At 41.6% G+C, this 25,908-nt stretch overlaps 1 protein-coding gene across 1 annotated transcript; it reads right to left on the bottom strand.

The window, feature by feature from the left end:
• Positions 1–237: 237 nt before the first annotated feature.
• On the bottom strand, positions 238–19,661 carry LOC111145061 (arsenite methyltransferase). Its single transcript, XM_022499675.1, has 11 exons — positions 19,422–19,661; positions 19,057–19,097; positions 18,645–18,772; positions 16,914–17,064; positions 16,105–16,241; positions 15,295–15,364; positions 13,883–13,964; positions 12,210–12,341; positions 11,713–11,855; positions 9,094–9,228; positions 238–846 (listed from the first exon to the last, which is right to left on the bottom strand). Exons 1-11 carry the CDS (start codon positions 19,651–19,653, stop codon positions 754–756), a joined length of 1,344 nt encoding a protein of 447 aa, XP_022355383.1. The 5' UTR covers positions 19,654–19,661; the 3' UTR covers positions 238–753.
• Positions 19,662–25,908: the final 6,247 nt, after the last annotated feature.

The raw sequence follows: 25,908 nt of genomic DNA, 5'->3' as shown, positions 1-25,908 counted from the left end.
TTAACTATGGAAGCTAGAAATAAATCTAAGAGTTTCCTAGAAGTTTAACTGGGGCACATTACAAAGAAAAAGAAAACCCACTGTTTTTACATCTCTTACCTCTCTTTATAAAAAATTATCACTCTTTTCCTGATCCAGTAAGGATTTACTATAGATAGTCACTATGGTGTCATTCTTTAGGATCTAATGAGGTCAAAGAGATTCATTATTCATTTGTTTTCTTTGTTCAGTTGCAAGAAAAAAAAAAAAAGTTTGATTTAGAAGTTGTCTGAAGAGCACTTCTACCAAATTTGATTTTGCAATTTTTGGGGCATGATTAGCATGATTTCAGTAGGAGCTTTGTTTTATGAGCAAACATGGTGAAAGTCCAAAAGGTGCTATGCAGGTCAGAAGGAAAATGTTTTTCCTGAGACCCTCTGCCAGCCAGCCAACCGTTCCTCCTGAAGCTCTTCTTGCTCATTGGCCAGGCCTGAAGACCCCGTCTCAGTTCCACATCCGACCACTAAGTGGCACCAGAACTTTGAATTAGCAAAGAGAGAGGAAAACCTGTTTGATCCGCCTTTACGGTCATGTGCTATGAACCTTCAATTAATACCTTATAAAAAATAATCCATTATTTTTAATCAATGACCTAGAATATAGTGGCTTTTGTGCCATTTATTCTTTCATATGGTCTGTGCTGTGGAGAAGGGTAGATTAAAAGACACATGTAAGTCCTTCACTTTCTGCTCCTTTCTTCCGGTCACCTGTAAATTAGGGACAGCAGCCTCCAGCAACGTCAGAGGAACATCTGGGCTTTACATCATCAGACTCTCCTGCAAGCTTGAATGGATCTGTGATTATACCCTGTGAAAAGGAAAGGCAAACCAAAATGAAAGAACAAGTTAAAGGTGTTTGGATGTACTACAACTCTCATATTTTAGTTTGACTGAGATTGGTTTACCCAGAAGATAGGTAAAATTTTATAATTCCATGGGATCCTTGGGTTTCAGCTATAAAGGTGGCTGTCTTGTCCTGAAGCTTCTAGTCAAGTTTTTACTACTTTCTTTCCTTTAAAAAAAAAAAAATTATTTATTTATTTGCCAGAGAGAGAGAGAGAGAGCGCGCACAAGTAGGTAGAGCAGCGGGCAGAGGGAGAAGCAGGCTCCCCGCTGAGCAGGGAGCCCAATGTGAGTCTCAGTCCCAGGACCCTGGGATCATAATCTGAGCCGAAGACAGGCACTTAACTGACTGAGCCACCCAGGTGTCCCAAGTTTTTACTACTTTCAAGGTAAACTTCATTTAAAGCCTCTTAAAGGTGGTCCTTAGGGACCAGGGAAGTTGATTTTGTTTCATTTTGCTTTATGGGAGTCCCATCTGTAATGCCTTTTACCCTTCTGGAACTGAATACCAAAATGCTGAAACTTCATTCCTTCCCTTACTCTAATCTCCAGAAACATGTGCGCAAGACAAGAAGACAAGTCTTAGACACCAAGGCCATTGTTAGCAACTGCTGATGTTCAGATGTTGACATTGCCAACACCAGCTGGCAAGATCTCAGGGCAGAGTGAGTGGAATTTTCAGAAGACAAGATGGTAGTCTTTGTTTTTCCTCCTTTCACCTCCAAATGAGATACCTCCAACAACAGCACCAGTGCGGCCAGAGGAAAACCAGGCACAAAGGCAAGAAATCAAGAGCATAAATAAGCCACCTCGAATAGTGATAATTAATTCATTAAACATAAATGCACACTCTCACTATTGATCACTGGTCACTACAAATAGAAGGCAGGACAAGACAGTTACGGACCCTACATTCATGAAGATAGACAGTCCTACAGACCACTACCTTCACTGAAATAACCTATGGGGAGCCTGGTCCCCCTGGCCCTCAGTTTCCACTCTTCTAGAATGAAGATGCCTGCCTGGATCTGGGCTCCCTAACAGGTAATAAGCTAGCATCCAGCAGGGCTCTCCAAGTCTAGAAGAGGGCTGGCTGTGCCAGTCGCTTCTGCCAGGCCCTCTGGTCCACTGTTTATTTCCTTCTCTTGTTACTTTGGAATTCCTAGTCATAAAAGTTAGCCTCTCCTCCTTTTCAGCCAGGAAAATGATTTTCCACTCCTCTTCTTCCCACCCCATGACTTCTCTACTAATAAGAGATAATGATATCAGTATCACTTCCTAATGCATGCTTCCATCCCTAAAAGATCCCAAGACTTAAAGGAAATAAAAGGTGAGACACTTTGATAAATAGTCCTTTCCAGCACCAACATCCTGTGATTCTATGAAAAGTCTAGATACGGAGAGCTAGTACAGCATATAGGGTAAGAATGTCAACTTCAGAATCTGACATGGGTTCAAATTCACCATTTTCTAGCTCTGTGACCTTGGACTAGTACATTAATCTGAATCTTACGTTCTTCTTCTGTAAAATGAGGATAATTTTAAAAAATTAGTTAATTTTTTTAAAATGAGGATAATAAGGGTTATTGAGAAGACCATGTGGCACAGTGCCTTGAACATCTCACCTGTTCAGTAAAGACTAGGTTCTCTATATTATTCCTACCTTCGCTCACATTGTTACTACCACTACTATTAACTGTAGCAGGATAGTGTGTACCACAGTCCTATATGCATCATTTCCGATGCTGCAGTGTTTTACTAATGTAATTTTTTTTGTAGGCCACATGCCCCGTGTGGAGTCCAATGTGGGGCCTGAACTCACGATCCTGAGATCAATCCCTGAGCTGAGATGAAGAGTCGGATGTTCGACCAACTGAGCCACCCAAGGGCCCCTAATGTAATTCTTTGAATAGCAACATACACTTTCCTTGTCAGGATTAAAAGAGAAGGAGGAAGAGAATGAGGAAGAGGAAAAGAGGAACAGGGAGGGAGGGAGGAGGAGTGGGAAGGGCAGGAGAAAAGAGAAGAGGAGGAGGAGGACAAAAGAAAGAAAAGAAGGGATCTCAGAATCGGTTATCACTGCGTCAATGCTGGGCAAGAAGCAGCACTCCTCATTGGCGGCAGCTGTCAGGAAGTCGCCGGCACCAGCAGTCAGGAAGTCGCCGGCACCAGCTGTCAGGAAGTCGCCGGCACCAGCAACCCCCACGTGTGCCTGCCTGTACTGCGCTCTCGGTCTTTATCGGAAAGGTCTGCCATAAAAAAGATAGGCACGTCCTCCTCCAAGCACACAAGGTTATATTTCTAGGACACGCAGCTGTTTCATTCTTTAAATCTTCCTTCACTGTCAGAGATTGCCATTTCAAAACCTTGGAACTGAGCTAAAGACATTGGCACATCAGCAGGCTGAAAGAAACAAGGCAGATGAGAGAAGACGCAGGTGGGATAAACCAGTTCAAGTACGTGGCAAGTTATGACTGGTATCCGAGGTCAAGAGCCCTCCTCTACACCCCGCGTGCGCACTAACAGGGAGGTCAAGGAGAGCCAGGCTGGAAGAAAGGGGTCTCTGCGGAAGCCAGCCCACTTAATGAAAATTTTTTTAATTTTTTTACAGCCAGAGTACACTGGAAGTGTTGTGGTTGGAGGAAACACTCCTTTTACTTGTAACTGTAACCTGCTGACAGCTTCTCTAACTAGGAATCGGGAAGCTGGGTTCCAGGAGAACTAGAATGATGAAAACATTTCAAAATACACATTGATTCTCACCAGCAAGGTTTTGTTACTGGTGAACTCCCAAGAGTTTCAAAATACCAATATCACATTTGAAAGGTTTCGGAGGACAGAAAGGTCCAAAGTCACGTTTCTCTACTTTCCAAAAGGGCACCTGCTTCGAAAAACAGAAAAGTAACAAACAGCAGAGTGCTCAAGAATTTGATAAAGCAAAACCTGTAGATCACGCTTTAGCGCTAGCCAGGGCTCCTACACTTAGCTTGTGGCTGATTCATGCTGCTAAGAGTGGCCAAACGAGCCCACATCCGGTTTTTCGGCTCCAAAATTCCTGCCTCTTGTGTTCCATTAAACTTTCCCAACTACAGGGGCGCCTGGGTGGCTCAGTGGGTTAAGCCTCTGCCTTGGGCTCAGGTCATGATCTCAGGGTCCTGGGATCAAGCCCGCATGGGGCTCTCTGCTCAGCAGGGAGCCTGCTTCCCCATCTCTCTCTGCCTGCCTCTCTGCCTACTTGTGATCTCTCTCTCTGCCAAATAAATAAATAAAATCTTTAAAAAAAAGAAAAAAAAAAAAACTTTCCCAACTGCAAACTGACCATGTTGGTGAGTGATCTCTAAATAAGCTGTACTCTTAAAGACTGCTTACCACATAACAGGAAGCAGAAAAAGACCTAAGAGTTACCTGTGTGTCAATGTATTCTCAAGGTATCCAAAATTACTACAACATACAAGCCAAAGAAAGCAAAAAATTCATGGCAAAAGATTCGAGAATCTCTGGGCCCAGGAGAAAGGGTGTGTGGAAGAATGAGAAATCCTAGAACATAGTTCCAAGTGACCAAGAATCTTAATTAGCACAAATCCATAACTGTAACAACTTCTGTTTCTTGAGTGTGTATTATGTGCCAGGCAACAGGCTAACATTTTCCACAGAACATCCCCATTGATCCTCACAAGCTGAGGAGAAAAAGTGATTATTACCTTCCTGTTACACATGGAGAAACAGAGCGTGTAGGGAGTGTAGGTAACATACCCAAGATCACACAAGCCTGGTAGAGCCAAGATCTGAGCCTCGCCTATCTGAGTGTAAGGCCTGTGTGTAAACACCAACTCTGCCGCCATCCTAGCACAGGTATGTCAGTATCGTTATTTCCTGGGGCTTCCAACATCCAGTGCCTTGACACATCACTGGTGTGACTTTGGTGAATGCTATTAAGTTCTGTCAGCCAAAATAGCCTTGAAATCCAACACTCAGCCTGTTCTAAATACAATATTATAAATTAATGAATGGATCAATAAAATAATTGGTACCATGAATAGGGGAAAGGATTAAATATATAAGAAAGGCAAAGAGTGGGGGTGCCTGGGTGGCTCAGTGGGTTAAGCCTCTGCCTTCGGCTCAGGTCGTGATCTCGGGGTCCTGGGACCGAGTCCCAGATCGGGCTCTCTACGCGGCGGAGAGCCTGCTTCCCCCCTTCTCTCTCCCTGCCTCTCTGCTTTCTTGTGATCTCTCTCTCTCTGTCAAATAGAGAAAGAAAGGAAAAAAAAAGAAAAGAAAAGAAAAGAAAGGCAAAGAGGGATGCTATTATCTATTATAACTACCTACACCTGCCTTCTTCCTTGGGTAGCTGTAGAGATGACACAAAGTAAATTGTGATAAAATGCTTTAGAAAATGCTACACCAATATTTCAGATACTAAAATAATTCCCAAAAGGAATCTAAAACAGTTTAGAAAATGATCATTTTAGAATATAGTGGTATCCTGGCTCAAGTATACATGCAAGAAATTAAGATATGATCAAAATAAGCTTTTCAAAATGGTGGGGGACTGATTTAATAAGTAAACAGGAAATTTGAACTAGTTAATATTTGGAGAGATAGTCACACTGTATTTCAACATTTATGTTAAAGTGAATTCCAGAGAGTTCAAAATTTTAATGTGAAAAGCAAAGCCATGAAAGTACTAGAAGAATCTATGTGACCTTGGATTACGCAACGGATTTTTAGCTATGACACCCAAAGCAGAAGCAACCAAAAGAAGAAAAAAGAAAAATTCAATTTCACTAAAATTAAAAACTTTTGTGCATCAAAGGATACTATGAAGAGAATGAAAAGACAACATACAAAATATTGAGAAAGTTTTACAAACCATATAGCTGATAAGGGTCTTATATCCAGAATATATAAAGAACTCTTACAACTCAACAATAAAAAGACAACCCAAATTAAAAAATGGGCAAAGGAGCCTGGGTGGCTCAGTCAGTTAAGTGTCGGACTTTTGATTCCATCTTGGGTCATGATCGCAGGGTTGTAAGATTTAGTCCCATGTTGGGCTCTGTCCTGGGCATGAAGCCTACTTAAATTTCTCATTCTCTCCCTCTCCTGCTACCCTACCCCTCCTCCCTCTCTCTCCCTCTCTTAAAAAGAAATGGGCAAAGGATTTGCATAGACATTTCCCCCAAAGAAAACATACAGATGTCACAAACATGTGAGAGGATGGTTAACATCACTAGTCACTAGTCACTAGGGAAATGCAAATTCATACCACAATGAGGTACTTCACACCAACTAGGATGGCTACAATCAAAACTAAACAGAAAATGACAGAGTGTTGGCAAAGATGTAGAGAAATTAGAAACCGATACATTGCTGGTAGAAATTTAAAATGGTGGCCGCCTGGGTGGCTCAGTGGGTTAAGCCGCTGCCTTCGGCTCAGGTCATGATCTCAGGGTCCTGGGATCGAGTCCCATATCGGGCTCTCTGCTCGGCAGGGAGCCTGCTTCCCTCTCTCTCTCTGCCTGCCTCTCTGTCTACTTGTGATCTCTGTCTGTCAAATAAATAAATAAAATCTTTAAAAAAAAAAAAAAAGAAATTTAAAATGGTGCAGCCAGGGTGGAAAAGTTTGGTGGGTCTCCAAATAGTTGGATGTAGAATTACTGGATGACCCAACAATCCCACTACCAGGTGTAGACCCAAAAGAAGTGAAAACAAGCGCTCAAACAAGGACACATACATGCATGTTCACAGCAGTACTGCTCGGGATAGCCAAGAGTAGAAAGAAGCTACTATCAGCTTGATGAATGGATGAACAAAATGTGGTATATACATGCAATAGAATATTATTCAGACATAAAAAGGAATGGAATACTCACTTATGGATAAACCTTGAAAACCGTATGTTAAGTAAAAAGGTCCAGATACAAAAGGCCATGGGACACCTGGGTGGCTCAGTTGGTTAGGCGGCTGCCTTCGGCTCAGGTCATGATCCCAGTGTCCTGGGATCGAGTCCCACATCGGGCTCCTTGCTCAGCAGGGAGCCTGCTTCTCCCTCTGCCTCTGCTTGCCATTCTGTCTGCCTGTGCTTGCTCTCTCTCCCTCTCTCTCTCTCTGACAAATAAATGAATAAAATCTTTAAAAAAAAAAAAAAAGGCCATATAGTATATGATTCCACTTATATAAAAATGTCCACCATGGGAAAATCCAGAGACAGAAAGCAAATTAGTTATGGACAGAGGCCAAAGAGAGGGGAGATAGCAGAATGACTGCTTAATAAGGATGGGATTTGGGGCGCCTGGGTGGCTCAGTGGGTTAAAGCCTCTGCCTTCAGCTCAGGTCATGATCCCAGGGTCCTGGGATCGAGCCCCGAATCGGGCTCTCTGCTCAGCAGGGAGCCTGCTTCCCCCTCTGTCTCTGCCTGCCTCTCTGCCAACTTGTGATCTCTCTCTGTGTCAAATAAATAAATAAAATCTTTAAAAAAAAAAAATAAGGATGGGATTTTTGCGGGTTAAGGAAAGTTTTCTGAAACTAGATAGTAGTGATGACTGCACAACTAGGTACTAAGGCCACTGAATTGTACACATTAAAATGGTTAAAATAGTGAATTTTATGTTATATGAATTTTATCTCAAAGTGTCTAAAGTACTAAAAGAAAATATAGGTGGGGCCCCTGGCTGGCTCAGTCAGTGGAGTATGCAACTCTTGATCATTGTGAGTTCGAGCCCCACCTTGGGTATAGAGATTACTTAAAAATAAAATCCTAAAAATTAAAAAAAAAATAGGTAAATTCATAATGTTTACATGGAGAAAGAAGGTCTTTCTAATCATAAGATAAGAGGCAAAAACCATTAAAGAACTGACTATATAAAAATTGAAAATGTCGGGGCGCCTGGGTGGCTCAGTGGGTTAAGCCGCTGCCTTCAGCTCAGGTCATGATCTCAGAGTCCTGGGATCGAGTCCCGCATCGGGCTCTCTGCTCAGCAGGGAGCCTGCTTCCCTCCCTCTCTCTCTGCCTGCCTCTCTGTCTACTTGTGATCTCTCTCTGTCAAAGAAATAAAATCTTTAAAAAAAAAAAATTGAAAATGTCTATTCAGGAAAAATAAGCAAAAAGATAGATGATACGCTGAGAAAAAATGTTCACAACATATAAGACAATCTTTTATAGAGCAACAAAAAAAAGCAAATACCACTCTAATAGCAAATAGTTAAAGAAATTATATAGGAAGTTCATAATGGATAAAATATAAGTGGCCAATAAGTATGCCAAAAGGTTCAATATATGCAAAATATAACAACAAATTATTTTCTGCCCATCAGACAAAGATTTTCAAAAATAATACCCAATATTAGTAAGAGGGCAAAGAAAAGGTATTCTCATACATTGCAGGTAGGCGTGTAGATTGGTATAATCTTTCTGCAGGGCAATCTGACTATCTCAAACTTACAAATGTTTCAGGGGCGCCTGGGTGGCTCAGTCAGCTAAGCATCTGCCTTCGGCTCAGGTCAGGATCCCAGGGTCCTGGGATCAAGCCCCGAATCAGGCTCCCTACTCAGTGGGAAGTCTATTTCTCCCTCTGCCTCTCCCCACCCCCAGTCCCAAGCTTGTGCTCTCTCTAATAAATAAATAAAATCTTTTTTGAAAAATTAAAAAAACAGGGCGCCTGGGTGGCTCAGTTGTTGGGTGTCTGCCTTCAGCTCCAGTCATGATCCCAGAGTCCTAGGATCGAGCCCCGCATTGGGCCCTCTGCTCAGCAGGAAGCCTGTTTCTCCCTCTCCCACTCCCCATGCTTGTGTTCCCTCTCTTGCTCGCTTGCTCTCTGTCAAATAAATAAATAAATAAATCTTTTAAAAAAATTTTTTTTTAAATTTAGAAAACAAACGCTTGAATAATTTTTTCCAAGGTAGCTCTTAATCTTTTTTGTATCTGGACTCCTTTAAGAATCTGATGAAAGTAATAGACCCTTTCTTGAGAAAATACACATATACACATAAAATTTTAAGGGATTCATGGATGCCCTGAAGTCCCTTCATGGGTACACCAAGTTGAGAGTCTCTGACTTACTATCTAGATTGGAAAAATAAAGTTATGAAATTAATTCAAATCATTTTGTAAGATACAAACAGGCTACAAATTATTTATAGCAGTCAACTAAAAGAATAATGATTTATTATTTTAGCAGTCAGTGGCAAGTTAGGGATTGAAAGCCAAACAAACCTTTGATCCTAAAGCAGAAGAGACACTACATGCTGGCAGCTTCTCTCCAATTGGTCTGATCAGAAAATTCTGGGCAAATCGTGAATTCTTCAAGATAGCTGCTGTTTCTTCATCCACTTCAACAATTTCACCTTCCTGAAGGGCAGCAGGAAAAACACACTTACTGAGAAATGCCACTTTAACCTCAATAAAAGAAATGCAAAGGTTTTATTAAGGAGTAACAGTTTTAGGACAAAAAGATGATATGATATTCTCTTCTATTCAGACCCTGCTATTAGTTTCATGCTGATTTCAAAATGCAATTGACCAGTGTCATAATCAGTTTTTCTTTGGTGGCAAGGCAAAAAAAAAAAAAAAAAAAAAGACACTCATTGTTCTCAGAGACAGATGTAAAAAATATAGGGAAAAAAAATTTGAGTATCACCTTATTCATCATAAAAATGGGGTTTTAAATTAATAGTTCATGTGTATTTCTGTGAGCTCCAGTGTGCCTGGGAACACTAAAACTTGAGAACTAATACCTTGAGAACCAGGAGTGAGCACAGGAGAGTCTGGGCTATCTAACCCCTGCTCCCTTTAGGTAAGTTCTGCATTCACCCCTTCATATACTGGGGTTATATAAAGTAACATCTGACACATAGTAAGTTTGGGGTTTTTTAAAATTTTTTTGAGATTTCTTTATTCATTTTGAAAGAGAGAGTGCGAGAGAGAGAGCATAAGTAGGAGGAGCGGCAGACAGATGGAGAGGGAGAAGCAGACTCCCCACTGAGCAGGGAGCCCAATGTGGGGGCTCGATCTCAGGACCCTGAGATCATGACCTGAGCCAAAGGCAGACACTTAACTGACCGAGCCACCCAGGTACCCCAAATATTGTTTTTTTGTTTTGTTTTGCTTTGGTTGTTTTTTTTTTTTAAGATTTTTTATTTATTTATTTGACAGACAGAGATTGCAAGTAGGCAGAGAGGCAGGCAGAGAAAGAGGGGGAAGCAGGCTCCCTGCTGAGCAGAGAGCCCGATGCAGGGCTTGATCCCAGGACCCTGAGATCATGACCTGAGCTGAAGGCAGAGGCTTTAACCTACTGAGCCACCCAGGCGCTCCCCAAATACTGGTTTTTTTAAATAAGATATTCCTTTTAAAAAGAATTCTCTTAAAAATGTTTTTTTGTTGGTGGTGGTTTTTTTTTTTTTTTTTGAGAGCCACTGTATCAGAGCAATGGGTTCAAAGGCCTTTCCCACTTTGATTCTGTGACTCTCCAAAGCAGGCAGTACATCAAGGGGCAGCAGATCAGTGAAAAGGCATCAATAGCTCCATTGCACCAGGGGGTAGTTAAGAACTTTGAAGGTGCTACTTGGACCAAAAAAATCAGAGGTGGAAAACACTAAATCCTTCTACCTTTGGAACAATCATGCTTGTATCTTCTATTTACTGAGTGCCCAGTGCGTACCTAGATTCTGCTATATTATTACTAATCTTTATTAAAATTTTATTCTTTAGGTAATCTCTACACCCAACATGGGGCTTGAACTTACAACCCGGAGATGAATAGTCATGTGCTCTACTAAGTCAACCAGTCAGGCACGCCTATGTTATTGCTAATCTTACAGAAATTCCTCACAGTAGGTATTATTATCCTACTCTTGCAACGTAGCAAACTATATCTCGAAGTAAGACTTATTCAAGTTTATCCAAGTAATAAATAATGGAGCCATAATTTGAACCCAGGAGTCAGATGCCAAAGCTGATACTTTTCCATATTGAGAGAATAAAGACGGCCCTGCAAAGAGTAGTAGAAATATCAAAGGAACACTAAGAGTTCCTTCATTCGTGATACAAGTGAACCACTGAAATACTGTTGCACAATACTTCTATTCTTTTCCATCCCACTTCTCTGTAATTCCATTAATCTGATGTCTGATGGATGCTTTCTATAAAAGATTTTCGTAGGTGTGATAGTGACACTGTGGTTATGTAGGAGAATATTCTTAGGAGATGCATGTTGAAATATTAAGGGTAAAATGTCACGATGTCTGCTTTTAACGGTTCAGCGAAAGCATACATACACACACGCATGTGTCCCTACACCAGGAAAGTGAGAAGCAATGCAAGGTTAAGAAAGGGTACCTGGAGGGCACCTGGGTGGCTCAGTGGTTTAAGCCTCTGCCTTCGGCTTAGGTCATGATCTCATGGTCCTGGGTTTGAGGCCCGCATTGGGCTCTCTGCTCAGCGGGGAGCCTGCTTCCCCCTCTCTCTCTGCCTGCCTCTCTGCCTACTTGTGATCTCTGTCAAATAAATAAATAATCTTTAAAAAAAAAAACAACAACAAAACAAAACAAAGCAACAATATTTGGGGTACCTGGGTGGCTCAGTCAGTTAAATGTCTGCCTTTGGCTTGGGTCATGATCACAGGTTCCTGGGATTGAGCCCCGCATCGGGCTCTCTGCTCAGCAGGGAGCCTGCTTCCCCCTCTCTCTCTGCCTGCCTCTCTGCCTACTTGTGATCTCTCTCTCTCTCTGTCAAATAAATAAATAAAATCTTAAAAAAAAAAAAAAAAAAGAAAGTGTCCCTAGAGCAAAAATAAAAGTAGAAAGAATGTCCAAAATCATGGAATTTTTTATTTACCTTAAATGTGAAATTTGCATCAAATATCAGTTCTTTTTCGTGGCCTGTGATTCCTCCATTGTAAATCACCTGGCATCTTTCAGCTGGTCCCGTCTTAGGGAGTTTGAAGAGGCGAAATGTTGCAGAAACAAAACGACAGTCACCTAAAACAGAATTCACCCATGGTTCAGCTCCAGCACCAAATGGCTATTGGTTTGCTTAGCAAACGAAGAGCCCACATCATAAAGGTGATTTTCTTCTTTGCATGCCATCAGTTATCTTTCTGGCAGTTCACTTCATTTACTGAATAACTGAAGTGCTTTATTAAATACCAAACTCTGGGAGGTCGCTATTAAACAGAAGACAGGATGGATGTTTCCAGATGACCCAAAGTCTCCTTCAATGACAGCTATTCAGTACACACTTGCTAAACACCACATTTGAAAAAACAAACAAAACCCCACCACATTTGAACCCTTCAAGGAGCAGTTTTAAAATTCCCCGCTGCTCTTTCTTACCGATCACTCTTTCTAATTCCTTGTTTTGAACTGTAATGAGATTGGCAGTGACCAAACGCGGGGTGCAGAAACCAATTTTTTGGGCAAGGACGGCAAGGTCCTTCCAGTACAAAGCACCACCCAGGCACTCACCTAAAAAAAAAAAAAAGAAAGAAAAATCACAGACCACAACTAGGTATTCAAGAAATTACTCTGCTATAAAAATTATCAGGCATAGTTGGGGTTCCCGGCTGCCTCTGGAAGAGCATGTAGCTCTTGACCTCAAGGTCATGAGTTTGAGCCCCACATTGAGTGTAGAGATTACTTAAATACACAAACTTAAAAAAAAAAAAAAAAGGATATGGTGTTAGTTAAAATATATATCCTAGAAACAGAAAAGGGACCCGAGTGTCCCCCCAAGATCTAGAAAGTCACAGTTAAAATGAAATATGCTAGCTGATGGCCTCTGGAAACCATTTTTCAAGACAGTCACTAATGTGCTGGTTCTATCCAGCTGCAATCATATTTCTGGATGGATTAGGCTACCTTCTGAAAAGCAGTACACTATGTGAGTAAAAAAATATAAAGGATAATTTACAAAGTTGCCTATTAGTTCCAGATTATCATAAATAACCTGCTACTAGAATAATAACTACTACTACTAGTCATAAGGCAATTTAAAGTTTTTAAAATTTATTATATCAACAAATTAGAAAGAACCCAAGTGATTACCCATACAGAAACGGTCAAATAAATGATAGCATAGCTGTACAATACAGTTGTAGTAGAATACACACACGCAAAACACATTTTTAGAGATTTTAGGCTTAGGAAACATGCCAAATAAAATTAGGATACTAAATTCTACAGATAGCATGCTCCAAATTTTATTATATACACACACATACCCTACAAGGATCTATACTAAAATGTTAAAGAGGTTATTGCCACGTTACATGGTTAAGTAGTAATTTTTTTCTTTTTCTTTTTGTATTTTCCAACATTTTAACAATATTCATTTGTTACTGTGTGACAGGAAAAAAAGTTAACAGAACTTACTCTAAAAGTAAGAACTGTTTGTTTGTTTTTTTAAATGGGATTCTTTTTTTCTTGCCCTTTTTTTTTTTTTTTAGTACTCTCTATACCTACCATGGGGCTTGAACTCATAGCCCTGAGATCAAGAGTCACATGCTCCACTGAAAGAGCTCACCAGGTGTCCCTAAAATTAAGAACTTTTAATTCTTAATTTAAAGTTATCCACAATCAGATGGACCACAGGCATGCATTCGTCTCCTCAACTTCCAGAGACTCCATTTAAGTGACGATAAGGGAATAAATAACATAGTAACACTGAGAACAGAAGGAGATGAAGGAGCTTCAGTCCCCAAAGGGTTGCCATGCGACAGTTTTCAAAGTATTTTTCATATCCACTATCTCATTTAATCTTCATAATAGCCCAATAAGGAAGATTGTATTATTCTCTGCATTTTACAATTTGGAAAACAATGACTCAAAGAGACTAAATAAACTGTCCAAGGTCATACCACTCTTGAGTGGCAGAGGAGAAAGGGGACAGAAGCCACCACACCTAGTCCCAACGTTCCCACATCGCAAAGCCTCCTCCTGGATATTAGCAGCTGGAGCTCTGCACATGAACAAGTATCAGCCATAAAACAAAACAAAGCAACACTTACCCCATAAAATTCTGTGTGTCCTGATTTCTTCTGGCAATTCAAGGTTAGCATAGACGTCACTGAAATACAGCTCCCCACCATGCTGAAGGAGCAGTATTAGTACAAACAAGGTTAAAGATGACATTAGTCCCAGATAGCAAAGAAACGATTGAGGAGAGAAAATCAATTTTATAAAAACCAACAGAAGTACTGAGGTGAACCTTGGTGAACAAATCACAGCTGTCTTGCTAGTTACAAGCAATAGATGTGTGCCAAGACTTTTTTTCAGTGCCCTACAGACAATAAGATGGCTTTTCAAGAGTGTTTCTCTCCTAAGTAAAGATACTGAGGTGCTGAAAATTTTAGCCAGTCTGAACCAAATGCAGTCCTAGGTGGTTGTATAACTAATAAAAATAAATAGTATTCCTGAATTCTTCTCCCTTAAAAATCATATAACTTTTAGGGTGCCTGGGTGGCTCAGTCATTTAGCATCTCCCTTCAGCTCGGGTCATGATCCTGGGGCCCTGGAGTCCTGGGATCAAGTCCCGCATCATGTTCCCTGCTCAATGGGGGGCCTACTTCTCCCTCTCCCTCTCCCCTGCTTGTGTTCTGTTGTATCTGTCAAATAAATACATAAAATCTAAAAAAAAAAAAAAAACTTTTATAATGGTATTCATTTTTATAATAATAATTATATTTTTATATAAATAGGAATCAGGACTTGTAAGACTGTATTTAGCTAGTTTCAAAGGGCTCAGAGTCTAGACTGTACTATAACATCTTCACCTTTTGATGAAGATAGTGAACTGGCCCATAAGATGACGTATTAAATAAGACTTTATTAAATCATTCCTACATATTCTTATTTGAGTTCTACAGCACGCTCTGTAAACCAAAAATCTCAGAATCTTATATCTTCTATCACAAAGATACACATCTCATGATATATGTGGATGGCATGGAGCTCCTGCGAGTCTTCCTTTTAGAAAGTCGTTAATGTAGAAGTTCCATCTTTTCTATCCCCAAAGATGTGAAATCCTGATAGAGATGAAATAAGCAGCCCTCAGAAACACTACACAAAGCTGGAAGAGTCTATCCACAGCAATCTTCTAGAGTCAGTCCAGAAGTCCCTGCGATTCTACGGATACTATCCCAGGACCATGAGCAGCAGGGAACAAGAGAAGAGACCGCCATAAGGCAACTATTTTATGGCATCCAGTGACAATCAGGACTCTTGGATTTATTAGCTTTTATGACATGAGAGGAAAATAAATCCATGTTCTGGGGCATCCTTCCATGCCCCCTTTGCCATCCCTTTTTAATGTAGTGAATAAATGGCAAGACTTGGAGCTCTCAGCTCAAGGGGACAAGAACAGATCAGATCCCATCTGCTCTTACTGACATGGAAAGACCACTTGCCTCACTTCTCTTACCTTTAGCACTTGGTATGCCTCCTGTAGCACAGCTTGCTTATTAGGTACAAGGTTAATGACACAATTTGATCTTTAAAAACAAAACAAAACAAAAAAAACAACCAGATGGAATGTCAGGCAAATTCACACACCATTCAGAGTGCCTCAAATCCTTTCGTCCCTAAAGATGTCTTCCATCATTTCCCAAAGCTACACCATTCTTCCTGCCTCCCTCCTCTCTTCCCCACACTCCACTTTTTCCCAAGAAAAAGGAGATGGACGGAGTGTAAAATCGCGGTAAATTGTTAGCCAATTTGTGTGGGCAGGGAAAAAAAAGTCAGGCACACTCCCGATTTGTGTCTGCACTGATGGTCACCACACAACGGCGCGAAGGCTGGTCCCAGATGCCTCCTGCACCACGTATGTCTTAGGCCACAAGTAAATTGGCGAAATTCGTCCAAAGCAGCTTCATTAAGGCTGTCACCCAGGCATGATCTGACAACAACTCAAAGGAAAGGGAGGAACACAGACTCCTACACTTTGCTGCGACAATAATACTGGAGATAACAGGTTGGTGTGTGTTGTATGAGTAGACTCAGTGGTCCTGCTGTTGTTCTTTTGGACTCATCTGTTCACAGTGAAGTTTATAATCATTTCTCTCCTGGGCTACTGTGTTCTGAGACCAGTGGGCTACAAGGGCCTGAGAGCAGCTCCCCTCCCTTTATTAAGGCAGGCTTAACACCTAAGTGAGAGTCAGTTCAGCAAAGAGTGGTGACATTTGTGTTCAACAGGAAATGGGCTATATTCACAAAAATAAGGGTATAGACCTACATAACAATATCATAACTCTCATTCTTGATTCCAGTCTCCTCCAAATTCTCTAAGTAGCCATGAAGAAAAGTCACATTGGGTGTCTGGAAGCCGTATTTTTCCATGTGATATTCAATATACTTCTTAGCCACTTCTACCTAAAAAAAAACAAAAAAATAAAAACATATATAAATATATATATATGAATTTGATAATCATTTTTTAAATATGCTACTTCTTTACCAAAACTTTCCTATTACAAATGGAATATTCGTAATATATTTTTGGAAAAGTATACAAGGTTCCTCTGGGCACGTAGGATAAATTACAGTCTGAGACAACTCAATGAGAAATAAAGTCCCTGCTCAATACCTGGGTTTTTGTTTAGTTTTATTCTGTTTTGTTGTAATTAAGTAGGCTCCACACCCAATGTGGGGCTTGAACTCCTGACCCAGAGAGCAAGAGTCACATGTTCTATTGCCTGAGCTTGCCAGGTGCCCCTAGATACATGGATCTTGCTTGAGTAAACTCTTCACTCAATAACAAAATCCTTCAAGACAGATGGCAGAGAAGTAAAGGAAAAACCAGACTCCTTGGAGTCATCATGATATTCACATATGAGGTCAAACCTCTGACTCTGTTCTCCCAGAAGAGCCCCTAACTGTCAAAGTTCTCAGCCTTCAGGGCGGGAAGCACTAGTGGCACCAATGAGCTCTGCATTCAGCAGCCTTCTTAGATTACCCTTGAAGAGTCACAAAGGAAACAACTTTATCTATAAAAGAATGCCTTTGAGAAGTTTTTCCTCCTTGTGGTCCAGATCACTGCCTCACCTGACTTTCCGTCATGTCTATCCCAGTGACATGTCCTGTCTCACCAACCAGCTGACTCAGGACATAGCAATCTCTCCCACTTCCACTGCCCAGGTCCAAAATCCAGCAGTTCTCCAGACACTCAGGGATGACCAGACCACAGCCATAATACCTGGGAAACAGAAAACACAGCCATGTACACATATTTTCCCCCTAGAGACTAGAATATGTAGAATCACTAAATCTTACAAATCCTTCCTTCCTACCTCTCTCCTTCTTTTCTGGCCCTCCTTGCTTCCATCATTCACTGGATTTCTATTTAGGTGTTTCTTTTCCCCCACTAACCTGGAAGCTCCATGAAAACTGGGACTCTGGAGGCGCCTGGGTGTCTCAGTGGGTTAAAGCCTCTACGTTCAGCTCAGGTCATGATCCCAGCCAGGGTCCTGGGATTGAGCCCTGCATTGGGCTCTCTGCTCAGCAGGGAGCCTGCTTCCTCCTCTCTCTCTGCCTGCCTCTCTGCCTACTTGTGATCTCTGAGTGTCAAATAAATAAATAAAATCTTTAAAAAAAAAAAGAAAACTGGGACTCTGCTTTGCTTATCATTGTCACCATTGTTGGACACTGTAGCAGGTACTAAGACAAACAAGCCATTTACAATATTTGTTGAATAAACAGTTAGTGAGGCATTATAGCTGAACACCTACTACAGGTCCAGAACTGTGCTAGTTACTGGAGAAGAAATGTGACACAAGATTTCTATTCCCTGGGGGTATTTAACTGGGGAGGTAAAGCATGAGCACAGAAAACATTTCCCATGATCTACTGCACAGGCAGTAGGTGCTATAGTAGTTTAGGGAAGAGGGTGCTCAAGGATGGAGAAGGCTTCACATTGTAGGTAGGACATCAGTGATGTGTTGGAAGGGCAGGAGTTGGAAGGTAGAAAGGAGAGGGAAGGCATTCCAGATCAGTAACTGCACGTGAGGCAGGAGGGAGGGAAAGGTTTGGCTAGAGTAGTGTAGTGCATTGGAGGTAGCTGGGGTTGGTTAGGAAGTGGGGGCCAGATTGCACAGCCTTGAATGTCAAGTCCAAAGTGTATGAATGTATCCGGAGTAAAGGGGGATGGGGTGGGAAGGGAGGTCATTGGAAGTTTTTTTTTTTTTTTTTTAAGATTTTATTTATTTATTTGACAGACAAAGACCACAGTAGGCAGAGAGGCAAGCAGAGAGAGAGGAAGGGAAGCAGGCTCCCTGCTGAGCAGAGAACTCGACCCGGGGCTCGATCCCAGGACCCTGGGATCACAACCCGAGCCGAAGGCAGAGGCTTTAACCCACTGAGCCACCCAGGCGCCCTCATTGGAAGTTTTTAAACAGAGCTATAAGATGATCCGTGCTGTCCTTTACCAGTTTTTTTCTTAAGATTATTTATTTACTTGTCAGAGAGAGACGGAGAGAAAGAATACAAGAAGGGAGAGCGGCAGGCAGAGGGAGAAGCAGGTTCCCTGATGAGCAAGGAGTCCAATATGGGACTGGATCCCAGGACCTTCAGATCATGACCTAAGCCGCAGGCAGACGCTTAGCCAACTGAGTCAACCAGGTATCCCATTTGCTTTTCCAGTTTTATGATAGGCAAGGCAAACTAGATGGATTGGAGAAGATGGGTTAATTCCCTAGTGACTGCATCACTATCTTTTGAAAACCTGCCGTTGAGAGTCTCCAGGATGGGGGGCTGGGGGAGCAGCACAGGGCACTTTACCTCGAGGATACTTCTTCATGTACATTCCTCAAGGCTTCCCGGATATGCTTGGGGACCAGCCTGGCTGCAGTGACACAGGCACTGGTCTGGAGGTCTGCTGATTTCTTCAGCACCTGCCCATAGTAGGTCTGACCAGAGGCCAAGGGAGGGTAGGGGTAGGGAGAGAGAAGAGCTAGAACTGTTATCCACAGGCGAAATCTCCCATAACCACCAGCACCCCACCCCCACCCATCCAGGCCTGGCTAGGCTTTCCTCCTGCAAAGCTCTAAGCCCAGACTTTGCCCTGCACACCCCTCCCGTCTCCTCCTTGATCCTGTGGGGCAAAGGCCCAAGCCGGCTGGGCTTCCAAAGGCCTAGTGCTCCCACTCAATGGAGGCTCCTCCGTGGCCATTCCAGGCCCTTCTGCTGACACCTGCACAGCCTTCCGGATCTCAGCTTCGCGGGGGGCAGCCACTGCCAGGAGGAGAAAAAAGGAAGCTGAAAGGTGAAGGTGCTGAGCACCTTCCCACCTTGCAGGGGAAAAGTATAGGGCTGGTTACAAGGCAGGCTGGGAGCGCTAGTGGTGGTGATTGGCAGGGGTGGTGACTGCAGGGTCACCACCTGCCTAGAGGGTCCCCCGCCCCCCACCGCCCCTCTGCCCCTGCGCCCCATCCCCCCCCCCCCCCCTCCCCCCCCCCCGCCCCACCCTCTCTACCTCCTCCCCCCAATCCCTCCCCCGCCCCCTCCGCACTGGGAGTCCGGCAGGAGGCGGCAGGAGGCGAGGGGCAGCGTACTCACTGTCTCCTTGGCCTCTGGACGCCATGACTTGCGGGCTCCCACATCCAGTTCCGCAGGCCGCGAACTCCCGAGGCCCCGCCCCGGGACGGGCAGGTCTGATCTCCTGAGGGGCGGGCTTCCCAAGCCTGTACCAGGTGGTGCCAGCCGGCCTCACCCCACCCCTCCGCCCGCCAGGTCGCGGGTTGCGGGAACCCGCCACCGCTTCCAGGAGATTCCAAGGCAGTCTGATCATCTGCCCTCACGTGGCGCTCTGGCCCCGCTGGGCCCAGTGTCATCTCGGCTGTCTTGAGTCTTTTCAACCAGGAAGAGGCTATTAACTATTCGTTAGTATCTTTGTTTACTGCTCCACAGTGGTTTTCATTTTATGAACCTCCTATTTGGACTTAAATGAACACCCATATGATTTTGGTCCCTTTGGGGAATGAAATTACCTTTTCTTAATGTATTTTTTTTTTATTGCAGTCTAGTTGACATACAATGTTACATAAGTCTCAGGTGTACAACAGAGTGATCCCACAGGGCCATACATTACACGATGCTCACAACCATAGCTCCATCTGCCGCGTCACTACCTTACTATGTTCCCTGTGCTGTCCTTTTCATCCCCGGGACTAACTCATTTTACAGAAGTCCGAACCTCTTAATCCCCTTCACCACCTTTGCCATCTCTGCCCCTGCAACCACCAGCTTGTATTTATTAGTCTGTTTTTTCAGGTCCCGCACGTAAGTAAATTATATGGCATTTGTCTTTCTCTGCCTGACTTATTTCACTTGGCATAATACCCCCTGGGGGGTCCATCATGTTGTCCCAAATAGCAAGCGCTCATTCTTTTCTATGGCTGTGTGATATTCTCTTATATAAATATGGAATTGTATATTGTGTGTGCGTGTATACACACATACCACATCACCCCTTTATCCATTTTTTTTTTAAGATTTTATTTATTTATTTGACAGAGACAGAGAGAGGGAACACAAGCAGGGGGAGCAGGAGAGGGGGAAGCAGGCTTCCCGTTGAGCAGGAAACCCAATGCGGGACTCAATCCCAGGACCCTGCAATAGTGACCTAAGTCAAAGGCAGCTGCTTAACGACTGAGCCACCCAGGCGCCCTTCTTTATCCATTTCCAGGGATGGACACAGGTTGCTTCCATATCTTGGCTACTGTAAATAATACTGCAATAAACATAGGGATGCATGTATCTTTTCAAATTAGTTTTCATTTGGGGGGGGGTGGTGGTAAATAGCCAGCAAAGGAATTACTAGATCATATGGTATTTCTATTTTTAATTTTCTCAGGAACCCCCATACCATTCTCCACAGTGACTGTACCAGTTTGCATTCACACCAACAGGGGGAGGGTTTCCTTTTCTCCACATCCTTACCAACACTTGTTATTTCTTGTCCTTTTGAGTTTAGTCATTCTGACTGTGTGAGGTGGTAGCTAATTGTGGTTTTGATTCGCATTTCCATGATGCTGAGTGGTCGTGGGCATCTTTTCATGTGTCTGTTGGCCGTCTGGATGTCTTCTTTGGAGAAATGTCTGTTCAGGTCCTCTGCCCATTTTTTACATAGATTATTTATTCTCAATGTATTTTTAAAGTCATATTAATTGAGATATAATTTATATTCAGGAAAACTCAACTTTCTCTAGCATGCAGTTCTGTGAATTCTGACAAACGTATACATGACAGTCAGGACTCTCTCGTGGTGACGTTTCTTTGCGCCCCTTTGTAGTAAGTCCCCCTCCCCTCCCCCACCAGCTCCTAAGCAACCACAGATCTATTCTCCCTCCTTATCCAGAATGCCATGGAATCATACTGTATGCATGCAGCAGTTCTCAGTCTGTTTTGAATTTTATTTAGGAAAGCAACATTGATAAATTCATTTTTTTTTAAAGATTTTATTTATTTATTTGACAGAGAGAGATCACAAGTAGACAGAGAGGCAGGCAGAGAGAGAGAGAGAGAGGGAAGCAGGCTCCCTGCTGAGCAGAGAGCCCGATGCGGGACTCGATCCCAGGACCCTGAGATCATGACCTGAGCCGAAGGCAGCGGCTTAACCCACTGAGCCACCCAGGCGCCCCGATAAATTCATTTTTAACCTCTGGTAATTTCTAGTCAATTCACTTGTGTTTCCTAAGTATTGTCATTTCATCCTTCAGAAAAATTTTTTCTTCTACCCCTATATTGAAAAACATGGGTTTGAACTGCATGGTCCACTTCTGTGTAGATTTTTTTTGCAAGTACAGTACTGTAAATATATTTTCTTTTTTTTACGATTTTATTTATTCATGAGGGACAGAAAGAGAGAGAGGCAGAGGGAGAAGCAGGCTCCCCACGGAGTAGGGAGCCTAATGCGGGACTCGATCCCAGGACCCCAAAACCATGACCTGAACCGAAGGCAGACGCCTAACCATCTGAACCACCCAGGCACCCTGTAAATATATTTTCTTTCCCTTACAATTTTCTTAATGACATTTTTTCCCTCTAGCTTACTTTGTTATAAATTCAATATATAATACATATAACATGTAAAATATGTATTAAATGACTGTTTATATTATTGATAAGGCTTCCACCCAATAGTAGGCTATTAGTAGTTAAGTTCTGGGGGAGTCAAAAGTTATACACTGATTTTCAACTGTGAAGGTGTCAGTACCCTGCCCCCCCCGTGTCGTACAAGGGTTCATTGTATTTTTCTATCTTATTTACTTCTGTGCTTGTAATAAGCATTCCTATTCATTAAGGTAATAAGAAAATACAGAGATCTAAATGGGGCATTTACTATGTTACACTCATTTTTCTTTTCTTTTTTTTTTTAAAGATTTTATTTATTTATCTGACAGAGAGAAAGATCACAAGTAGGCAGAGAGAGAGGGGGAAGCAGGCTCCCCGCTGAGCAGAGAGCCCGATGCGGGGCTTGATCCCAGAACCCTGAGATCATGACCTGAGCCCAAGGCAGAGGCTTAACCCAGTGGGCCACCCAGGAGCCCCTACACTCATTTTTCAATCTCATCTGCTAATAACAATCTTCTCTGATGTCAATTGATGATTAAATATTAATACAAAGGTGTTATATTTTAATATTTTTAACAAATTAAACCCATGAAAACAATCCTTGTTGGAATATTTTTATAGCTTAGAATATTTCCTACTATTAAGTAGATAAAAATGTGTTTCTATAATGATCAGTTTTTTAGCAATTGTATAATGGCAAAAACAAATATTAGTTTTCAAAATACCATCTCCATAAAATTAGTTCCCTTAGGAAAGCAGTCACTTTCTCACTCATTGTTAAAATGTTATGTTTATCTTGAAGGCACAGATTAATGGGGGTTAGGGAAAGGGCTTCACTGTTTTCCCCTTGTTCGCTCTACTTGCTTTAATACATTATCTTCGATTTGTATTCACAAGAATCATTTGATAAACCTAAAATCCACATAACCACATATGGATAAACCATAATAAAGCAAACCACCATCAACTTTAATCGAATGATTCCAAGTTTTCCATCAGGTATCTAGTGTATAGTGCTGATTCTGGGACAGATTGCTTGTAGCCATCATTCATTCTGATTGGTCAGTGTACCAGCCACAGGTGTTTTTGTTTTTAAGATCACCAAAGCTGAACGACAGGCTGTGTAAATCAGTATGCTATGGAGACCACATTAGAGCCCTCATACCAAGTCATATTTTAAATATTAGCAAAAGCTAAGTTTCTTAAGATGAAAAATAAACGTACATAGACATTTTCATTATTTTCTTCCCTTACCTCCAAGGATGGCCTCGTGCATACCTCCACATATCCTGCCTTGGAAGCTACGGGTCTGACCATTACAGAATGGTCCAGAAAGGCAGGTTTGGTTCAGTACCCAGACTGTCTCTAAAGAAGATAAAGCTTTCCAAAATGGCCAGCATCCCTAAGTAAAGTATTCCCCCACTGGAAGCATTCAAGAGGGGCCAGATGAGCAGCTGGAGGCTCACTTGCTAGAGACGCAGTGGCAGGGAAACACACTGGATTCAGTTACCTCCAAGATCCTTTCTTCTGTATTGTGGTAAATACTAAGAAGGACAAGTAGCACCCATGTTTCTATTTGTAAGGAAAGTAACAGATGATAAAGAGCTAGACTAGTACTCAAAAAACCTATCACCAAACTCGGTAACTTTGGGTAAGTCATGTCATGTCCCTGGCTATGTTTTCTCATCTGCAAAACATGGGGTCAGAATTCAGTCACTTTTGAGGCCTGATACAGAGCTAAGATTCTGGGATTCTATGATTCTTTTTCCTTCACCAAATATTCAATATTCACTATATGTTGGTTCTTTAGAAAGAAGATTTTCTTTTTTTGTTTGTTTTGTTTTAATTAGAAATAGAAGTCAAGGGGCGCCTGGGTGGTTCTGTGGGTTAAAGCCTCTGCCTTCAGCTCAGGTCATGATCCCAGGGTCCTGGGATTGAGCCCCGCATCAGGCTCTCTGCTCAGCAGGGAGCCTGCTTCCCCCCCAACACCCTCTGCCTGCCTCTCTGCCTACTTGTGATCTCTGTCTGTCAAATAAATAAATAAATAATCTTAAAAAAATTAAAAAATTAAAAATAAAAATAAAATGGGGCACCTGGGTGGTTCAGTTGGCTGAACATCTGCTTTTGGCACAGGTAATGATCTCGGGGTCCTGGGATTGAGCCCCGCATCCTGCTCCCCGCTCATAGTCTGCTTCTCCCTCTGCCCCTCCCTACAACTCATGCACACACGCACTCGTGCACTCTCTTTCTCTCAAATGAATAAATAAAATCTTAAAAAAAAAAATGAAAGCCATAGGTGCACCTTGCTGGCCCAGTTGGTAGAACATGCGACCCTTAACATCAGGGCTGTAAGTTCCAGCCCCATGTTGAGTGCAGTGATTACTTAAAAATAAAAACTTTAAATAAATAAAAATAAAAATGAAAGTCATATTTACTTCAGCAAATGAACTGGGTATCTTACTCTTGTTTTCTATACTTCAGGAGTATATGGAAGTGCTTTGATAGTTTGGAAAATTCTCAGGAAAGTTATTACAGGCAAAAGACTTTTTTTTTTTTTTTTTAATAAGCTCTAGGCCCAATATGGGGCTCAAACTCACAATCCCAAGATCAAGAGTCACATGCTTTTCTGACTGAGCCAGCCAGGATCCCCTGGACATAATCTCTTTTAAATGGCAGTTCTGTAATATTATATCTTCAAAGATGCTGGATATTTTGACACTAGTAATCAAATCTTTAGAATCAAGCTGACAGGTCATGCTTTTAAAATCTAATTGATTTATTTTATTTATCTCCATTTCAATTATAAATTTACTGATTGGTACTTTCAGATTGAGCTGATACTTTACCAATTTAATTTTTTTTTTAAAGATTTTATTTTTAAGTAATCTTCACACCCAATTTGGGGCTTGAATTTACAACACCAAGATCACGAGTCCCATGCTTCACTGACTGAGCCAGTCAGGTGTCCCAATACTTTACCAATTTAATCTATAAGAACCAATTAATGTGAGGTGCCTGAGTGGTTCAGTTGGTTAAGCATCCACTGTCACTCAGGTCATGAACCCAGGGTCCTGGGATCGAGCCCCACTTCAGGAGCCCGCTTCTCCCTCTCCCTCTGCCTGCTGCCCTATCTCTTTGTTTTCTCTCTCTCTCTCTGTCAAATAAATAAAATCTTAAAAAAAAAAAGAACAAATTATGATATCATATATTTTTTCAAATTTTTATCATTCATTCTTGGTTTTCTTATTCTATTTTGATTTAAGTTCTAACCACAAACACCTTAAATAAGAAAACATTTCACCCTTTTCCTTAATATAGAGATTTAAAGCATGATTTTTCTTTTCCTTAGAGTACGCTTAGGTATTATCACATTAATTTTCTTGCATAGAATTTGAAATTTCATTATTTTAAAAATACTGGCCTTCAACATATCCTCTACAACCCAGATGTTATTTAAAGAAGTATTTTTGTTTCTACATGTTTGATCGCCATTTAATTCTACCTAACCCATTTGTTTCTGTAACAGATATAGAATCAAATTATGTATAAATTTCTGAATACTCATACATTTCTGACTATTCTTCTTCCACGTATTTTGGCATTATGTTCCTTAAAATGACTAAATTCAGTACTACTAGGTTTTTATTATTTAATGTAAATTTGATATTTACCATTAAAATTTTGAGGGTGAAATTTATGAGGTATAATGTACGCAGTCACTGCTACTTTACTATTTGTTTTACCATGATGAGGGAAACTTAGACCATACCTTCATTTTAATTTTTAATATTTTACAAATGTCGTGTTAGGTATTTCTTTGCATCTTGTATACTTGGATAATTGAACTTTGTTTTGTTTTCTAAATTGATGACCCTTAAAAAAAAAAAAAAATCAGTCCTTGGATTTCCTAAGCAGATAATCCTAACACATGATAATAATTTTGTCTCTTTGTTGCTAATAGCTTTTTTTT

The sequence above is a fragment of the Enhydra lutris genome, unplaced genomic scaffold (genome assembly GCF_002288905.1).
Source record: "Enhydra lutris kenyoni isolate GAN:26980312 unplaced genomic scaffold, ASM228890v2 scaffoldscaffold12, whole genome shotgun sequence".
Classification (NCBI taxonomy): Eukaryota; Metazoa; Chordata; class Mammalia; order Carnivora; family Mustelidae; genus Enhydra; species Enhydra lutris.
The sequence above is the reverse complement of the archived record's forward strand: the minus strand, read 5'-3'. Positions and strand labels throughout refer to the sequence as shown.